We start from the raw sequence: 7733 nt of genomic DNA, 5'->3' as shown, positions 1-7733 counted from the left end.
CTCCGCCCATCAGCGGCATCAACAGGCGGCATCACAGGGGCTGCATTCTTGGCTGCAGATAATGAACACGGGACGGAGTGGACACTTGAGAGCAGGCTCCACACGGCTGAGGTGGGAGGAAACAAACAGCAGAAAGAAGACAGCGACCGTCACAGATGAGTTACAGACGGTCGTGGGAACTGGCAGCGTGCTGAGCTTTTGCTGTGTTTCTGCTTTTATTTAGGAAAAAAAAAACTTTGGTCTTTGTCAGTGTGATATATTGACTTTTTTACTGGAGCTCGTTTTGCCAAATGTTTCATTGAGGGGAAATTTCAATAATTTAATATCTATCTCTGGGTTTATTTATTGTCAGGACATATTTTGAAATCTTTTGACAGTTTTTTTTTTTCAATTTCAGCTCATGCTTTGTCTTTTAACTTTAGCAGAGGTTTTAGTGACATTTTTTTCTTAATTTATTGAAACATTTAAATAATATATAACAGTTATCTAACCTTGACCAACATTAAAACGGTAAGGGTTTCTCAGGGGCGGGAGCTAACATACAGCTGTCCTCTTTTTTCTTTAAAGATTTTTAAAGACAGAATTTTGGTTCAATTTTTTTTTTTAATTTTGGCTAACTTTTTATCCTACACTATATATATATATATATATTGTTCTTTTCTGATTTATTCCGCCCAGTTAAATATTCACTTGCTTGTTTTGTTGCGGAGCATCCAACAATCTTTTGGCTAACACTTGCTTGTTTTGTTGCGGAGCATCCAGTAATCTTTTGGCGTGACTTCACACAGCACATTACTCATGGCTTGTTTTGAATAACTTGAATTGCTAACCTTCGCTAATTTTTGATGAGCTTTCCATTAAATCTGTAAGAGCAACACGGCAACTGTCAATCATATGATGAGGAGGGTTGAGTCAGGGAGGACTTTGTTCCTTTTTTTATGGTCTATCTATTCCTGTGGCAACTCCTGATGAAGGACGATTCTTAGCTTAATTAATAACAAACACATTTTTTGAGACTATTTGTACAAAAAACTAAAATTAAGGTTTGAGCTGGTGCTTGTAAACACATCAAGAAAACACACACACACACACACTTATCAACAGGAAGCAGGTTTATCATTCAACCCTTCCAAGAAAAACAAACAGTATGCTGCACTTTTACCTCTTTATACCGTAGTTAGCAGCAGCCCTTTAACCACCAGGCCATAGGCTGCACCAGTAATCCCTGATGTGAAAAACATTTTCAAACCTCGTCAAGAACAGACAAGTACCATCAGGACTCACTCAGAAACTTAATACGTGCATTGTTTATCATGCTGACTTCAGCCCTTTAAAGCTGAGCGTCGGTGATCTCCATCAGTCGGCTAGAACTGAAGACGCCTCCTGGAGGAGAGGCGGAAAATAAAGTAATGTACACTTAATAAATTCATGTGGCTATAAACATTGAGCGACCAATAGTTTCACCTGTTGATGGTTTAAAGAGGCAACAAATTGAAGACTAGAAACCTACGCCCTAAACTTAGATAACGTTTCACCTGTTGATGGTTTAAAGAGGCACAATCCAGCAACAAATTGCAGACTAGAAACCTAGAGCCCTAAACTTACGGACCTTCATTAGATAACGCGGAGTTGCACACGCATGTACACATGTACACATGTACACATGTACACATGTACACATGTACACATGTACACATGTACACATGTACACATGTAGCCCAGGTGTATTAGTATGATCATTCACAGGAGCAGGAAGCCAAATTGAAGGGTTTCACCGTCCTCTGCATGCTTCTGTAGATGACAGGGCGAATATGTCTCAACACAGTTTATAGCTGCGCTTTTAAGTTAGCAACTAACAATAGCTGTAGGCTGGAGAGAATCAAAGACTGAAGACTGACTGACTGACTCTCCAGAACAAACAGGCTGAAAGCTGCAGCACTGAGTGAGGCCTTCGTCAGGCAGGGTGGATCCAGAGGTGGATGGAGATGTGTGTGTGTGTGTGTGTGGGGGGGGGGGGTAAGGACTTGAAAGCACATACCAGTAGGAGAGCACTTGGAAAATAATGACTCTGTCTATGTGCTGGAGTGGGCTGTTATTCATACGTGTTACTCATTGATCCAGACAACCAGAGGGAGTGGTGTGCAAGCCAGGGAATGGCTCCAGCAACCCAGTGGACATGAGTGAACACGGGTTCACACACACACACACACACACACACACACATATATATACAAACAAACTTTTTCATATTAACTATCAAAGTCCAAGTCGACATGTGCCGGAAGGACAAAAAGTCACTGGGTTTGTTTGTATATGTGTGTGTGTGTGTGTGTGTGTGTGAAAAGCAAAGATATTTGCGTACAAAACATACAAAAACACACAAAGACTGCCCTTCCTCTCTCTAAGTCAGCCCTCCACGTCCCCCATGCTTGTCCAAACACTCCTCCGTCTTTGACAACACACCACACACACACACACACACACACACACTATGACACACGCGCTTTGTTATTAGACAGTACCCGGAGTGTAGCCCTGACAAAGAATGTGACAGCTCCACACACGTCGCACGGCACAGGGAGAACACACTACACACACACACTGGGAAGGAGGCGCAGGAGGAGGCGTAGGAGTGGAGGCAGCATGACCCAACATGCACCTGGCTCTGACAGAAAACCGTCCGACGCTCCATCGCACAAAGACTCAGAGGAGAAGAGCGGGGAAGGCCGGCATTCCGGGGGAGAGGGTTGTGTACACGGGACTGAGCCGGGGCTTAGACGCAGAAAGACCCGGAGACAGAGACGGAGGGCAGAAGGAGGGCGGGGGGTCGGGAGGGCCACAGGAGATGATGGGGGTGATAGTGAGCAGAAGTGGAAAAGATGAGGGCAACAGGACAAAAGACAGCTGATAGGTGTGTGTGTGTGTGTGTCTGGTGTCCCGTCTTCACTGGCGGTCCAGTGTGGACACCTGCAGCTCATCACTGCTCTGTGTGGAGGGTCCAGTGGTAGGACAGTTGGACAAACTTCTGTGACCGTCTGACCCTCAGAGGTAGGGAACTGAGCAACTGGTTTTGATGCGTGTTGTGTCTTCACATATGGCACGGAGCTGCTGCACGGTGACGCTGCTGTGAACACCATTAAGTCCAAGTCAGTGAGTTGAGTTCTGCGTCATCTGACCCGGTCCAAACATTTTCCACAAGAAATAAAACATTGCACTTTGCACGCCGGCTATCACCCTCCAGATAAAGGATCAACAGCAACAGTGGCCGACCAGTGAACTGTAGCCCAGAGCTTTGCTGTTCTGTTGAGCCGTACACTTCCACCCAGATGTGTCTTGAACATTACATATATATATATAGTAAGGATACAGTGGACAACGTGGGTCAATAGTGAAGTCCAGCTGTCAATCACATGCACTGTCCACTTACATGCACTGCAGACTCTCATACTTTATCTTCCGTTTTCCTCCAAATAGGAGCAGAGTTCACAAAATTGACAACATATAAAGACTAGAACCACAAACTCCACAAACGTTCTTCACTGACAATAAAAACTTTAAAAGATTTTTAGATTCATATATATAAATATAGAGAGCGTTGACTTGAAAACTGACTTGAATGGGTTAACGTCAGACACCACATGGACGTCTGGTCGTTTCCCAGGCTTTGATGATATCTACAGATGTCCCTGTTCATTTCTTATATACGGTCTGTGCTTATTACAGAGCCTGGATCCAGCCAGCAGTCCCCGCGCACACTTAACCACTGGGTCTTTTGTAGATGTGAAGGAGAGACATAACTCATGTCGTTCTTCAGGATGTACAAGTGAGGAGGAGTGAAGGAACTGGGCCGTAAACGGGTCAGCGAGGCACTGATTTACGGTACAAGCAAACTGTCTCCTGATGGCGATGTCATCACAGTACGGCCGTCGCTGCACATATATATCTCCTCTTTGCTAATATGCTTCGTTACAGATCAGCTTCAGCCTGGAGATGTTCAGCAGAGACCTGCAGAGATCATCTGTCCTCCCTTCCTTCCTTCCTTTCTTCCTTCCTTCCTTCTCAGCCTCAGGAGTTCAAAGCTGATAGAAAAGCTTTATGACCACACCCACAGACAGATCAGTGTGTCAGGCCCTTTTCATTCTTGCCATCAGTTATGGGGTGAGGGCGGGGTACAAACCTGGATGGACTGGACCACCAGTCCATCACAGAGCCACATATTAAGACTAAAGACTGAATATAAAGAGCTAACACACTGTGGTCATGTATATTATTAGACTGAGGAGGAATTGAAGAGAACATACAAACTAGATACAGAAAGAGGCTTGAACTGATGACCTTTGTACTGTAAGGCAAAAACACTAACCGCTGCTTCATTGCGTAGCTGTGGCTTTTTTTTAATCAAATATAAATTCTAAAGACAGAGAGAGGAAGGAATAATTCTCAACCTTGGGAGAGCAGAAAGTTACTGCTATTAAACATTTACTCAGGTTATTTTTTACTCCTGCTTATCTCTTTATCATTGCTTTTCCAGCACACTGAGTCACACACACACACTCATGCACTGATACACGATGTAAAACTTCACTCTGCTCACCCTCTGACTGTCACTGAAGTATAACTTCGTTTGTCAAACGATCGTTTTTACACAGGAAGTCACTGACCTGTGTACGAAGACTTCTTCATCGTCTCTTCTCTCTGTGCTTCTCAGTCTGAAGATTGTAACAGTTGACTGTTGTGCATCCGTAACGTTTCCAGGTTCGTGTCCTCTGTCTCTGTCTTTCCCTCTGGCTCTCCTTCCTTCTCGACCACTCCTCGACGACCAGCTTTCCAAACACACCTGAGGGCAGGTAAACTGACGTCTGGTCTGACTCGCTGAACTGTATTCCAACTCCTTGCTTTTTCTTTTTTTTTTCTTTCTCCAGCGCCAACCACTTGGAGGGACAGTCTTCTGGGAACGAGGACTCCAATCACACCTGCGCTCCTGACGCACGCCCAGTCCAGCAGCGGGAGTGGTTTACTGCGGGGGTTTTCTCACATTAAAAAGCTCGGAAGTGGGATGAAGAGGGTTTTCTGGGAATAATGTCAGGGCTTGCGGCTGAACTGAGCTCTGTCTAAGAGTAAATAAACGCCTTTGGAAGCGCAGTAATCCCCAAATTCAACAGGTCTGGTCTGTTGCGCAACTTGGAAGGCGTGGAAGTGGATGTTAACTGTCACCGATGATCAGACATGATAATCATCACTGTTAAAATGAATAATAGCAGGGCACACGTGCACTGATCGGTCTATTTATGAGCACACGCTGTCATTTTCTTTGTGTGTTTTCAGGCAGTTGTCTGTATGTAGTACAGTTAGGGTATGCAGTTTCGACAGGATGCACATAAACACAGGAGTAACAGTAGAAAAAGAGCAGCGAGAATCGAACCAAACACCTACTTGCTGTTAGGCGAGAGCACCAGCCACACTTCCACTATACAGTACAGCCTCATGAAGTATGTTTTTTTTCCCTATCTCTCTGCTACAAATAAACCATAGCATCATCTAGATGTTATTTTATAAACAACTAAGTCAACTAAACATTGCTCCACAGAATGGGGACAAAGCAGCAAAAATAGATTAAGAAAAATAAGACAAAAATATGTTTATATTTTAAAACGTATTTTACACGTGGCATAATAAGACCAAAATATTCACTGTATTCCATGTTCCGGTACAGAGAGACTGAAGGTCACAAAACATCTGTAAACTCATCATCATCATCTTCATCTTTTATTTACAAAATGTCTAATCTGATTCCTGTATTACTGGCCTATGCTGCAGCGAGTAGCTGCAGTTCTGAGCTGCAGAGACCTCTTGTGGCAGCAGCCTGTATTTCACTTTGATTCTCCCCCTGTTCTGTTGGTTTCCCGCTCGCAGACAAGAAGCAATGGGGGAGGAAGTACTAAACAACATGGGCAGCGGTTCTTGTTGCGTCATAAAGGGCAACTTGTTGATGTTTGAGAAATGTTGATGAAGCAGAAACAGATCTGCCTTGACAGCTGCCGGCAGGTAAACAAGGTGTATGAGGCAGAAAAAAACAAGGCTAAATCAGACATCAGTAATAGGACACACACACCCACACACCCCCCCGCACACAGTCTTCAGATGTAGCAAAAAAGCTGCGTGCTAGTGCACCGCCAATGCAACCGAACGTACAGTAGCTAATTAGCACTGCGTTAGCAATGCGCTGCCAACTAGAGATAGAATAGATACGGACTAGGCCAAACCAAGCCCGCTAACGAGGTCAGCCTCGTTTCCTTTAGGGTTCTACTGATAGATATGGCCTCTTGGTAAGTTGTATTACCGCCACCTAATGGGTCTATTGTACACTGGTAAATATTTGATCTCAAGGGCATTGCATTCAACTGCAAACGGAATAGAAAATGAAATTTAAAAAAATACACAAAGAAACTAAGAACCACACAGACTACAGCTGGTACACACTGGTATTACAGCAGTTGTGGCCGCACCTGTAAAACCTTCAACTGTGATGATTGAGTGGAAAGAGTTGAGTCTCTACTTAAGTTTGCAGGGCTTACATTGGCAGCGACATGAAAGCAGTGAAATATGCAGGATGTATGTGGGGGTGTTAAAGTGTTGGTTTGAACGCTGTTTTAGTGAAAGTGCTCTTCGTAAAATGAGTAGTAGTTCAACATAAATTATCTGTCACTGACAGATGATTTCAAAAAATCTAGAACAAACTGCTAACTAAGAGATTAAGGCTTTCTTTTTAATAATTAATATGAATTATTAATTTGTATTAATAAGGATTTTGCCAGGAGCAACCAAACACCATAACCTCTATATAGTTATAAAACAGCTGAGACAAATGTTTAACCTACAAGAACGTTTATTTCTTTTACATTTTTATTATATATATTGTTGTTTATAAATGTATTCATAATAGATGGTGTAATAATAAATAAACGGTGCAGTGTTCAGGATGCTGCCCTCTGTCTGTAACTTACTTTACACCTACTCGCTCTGCCAGAAGTCTGCTGACAAAGTCCAAATTCCCCTGTTTACACAAAACTGCTTATGACGTATTCTGAAAAACCTTCAGGGAGAAAATGAGTAATTGACCGCTTTTCATGCTAATCATCTGATCATGTTAACACTGATCAACAGCACATTGCAGACATGGAATAATGATCTGTATGCACCGACCAGCTGGAGCCCTAACACCAATCGACCTGTTGCACATATTGCATCAAAGTAAAATATTTCCCCGGCCTTTGATAATCACACAACGTAAAGCTCAGTCAAGTGGAAACAGATTGTTATCGCGACCTCTGACATACAGTATTTATGTACTTCAGATCGGCTGCTTCCTGTTGCAAGCCTAAATATTTCTTGTTCAGCACATTGTGGTATTCTGGGCAGACAAAAAAAAAGAAGCAGTGGTGTTACTGCTCCGGGGTTTGTTTTTCTCGTCTGAGGGGTCTCAGTTTCCTCTCAGTGAGCTCACTTAGGCCTGTAGTTTCCGCAGCAGCGCTATACATCAAGCTTTATAGTCAGACCAATGCGACCCCACTGTAGACGCATTTGTACATTTCAATTGACAGCTGTCGCTTTCTGGAGGAAAAAAATGTTCGCAGCTTCTGACCACAGCTGCATCTCCACCAGTAAACACCTCTGCAGGCTCTGCATTTACCTTTTTGTAGTCCAACAATTTTAAATGCTCACAGTTTTTGCAA

The 7733-nt window shown here is 43.4% G+C and overlaps 1 protein-coding gene and 1 long non-coding RNA gene across 4 annotated transcripts in view; one reads left to right on the top strand and one right to left on the bottom strand.

Annotated features, from left to right (window-relative positions):
- septin9a (septin 9a) overlaps positions 1-4795 on the bottom strand; it is an 84252-nt gene extending 79457 nt beyond the window's left edge. Inside the window, exon 1 of one of the 2 annotated variants that reach the window (XM_017040673.2) lies at positions 4662-4795. In XM_017040673.2, the coding sequence (XP_016896162.1) occupies positions 4662-4683 (22 nt within the window). In that variant the 5' untranslated portion in view covers positions 4684-4795. The remainder of the gene's footprint in view (positions 1-4661) is intronic. The other variant, XM_025064859.1, reaches the window with a different exon arrangement.
- On the top strand, positions 1638-5747 carry LOC112488460 (uncharacterized). Of its 2 annotated transcripts, XR_003052540.1 has the most exons (4): positions 1638-3048; positions 3724-3879; positions 3973-4847; positions 4923-5747. It is a non-coding gene; the product is annotated as an uncharacterized LOC112488460 (long non-coding RNA). The 2 variants fall into 2 exon arrangements; XR_003052539.1 differs by having other exon boundaries at positions 3724-4847.
- The last annotated feature ends 1986 nt before the right edge of the window (positions 5748-7733 follow it).

Source organism: Cynoglossus semilaevis, chromosome 17, assembly GCF_000523025.1.
Source record: "Cynoglossus semilaevis isolate Cse_v1.0 chromosome 17, Cse_v1.0, whole genome shotgun sequence".
NCBI lineage: Eukaryota > Metazoa > Chordata > Actinopteri > Pleuronectiformes > Cynoglossidae > Cynoglossus > Cynoglossus semilaevis.
The sequence above is the reverse complement of the archived record's forward strand: the minus strand, read 5'-3'. Positions and strand labels throughout refer to the sequence as shown.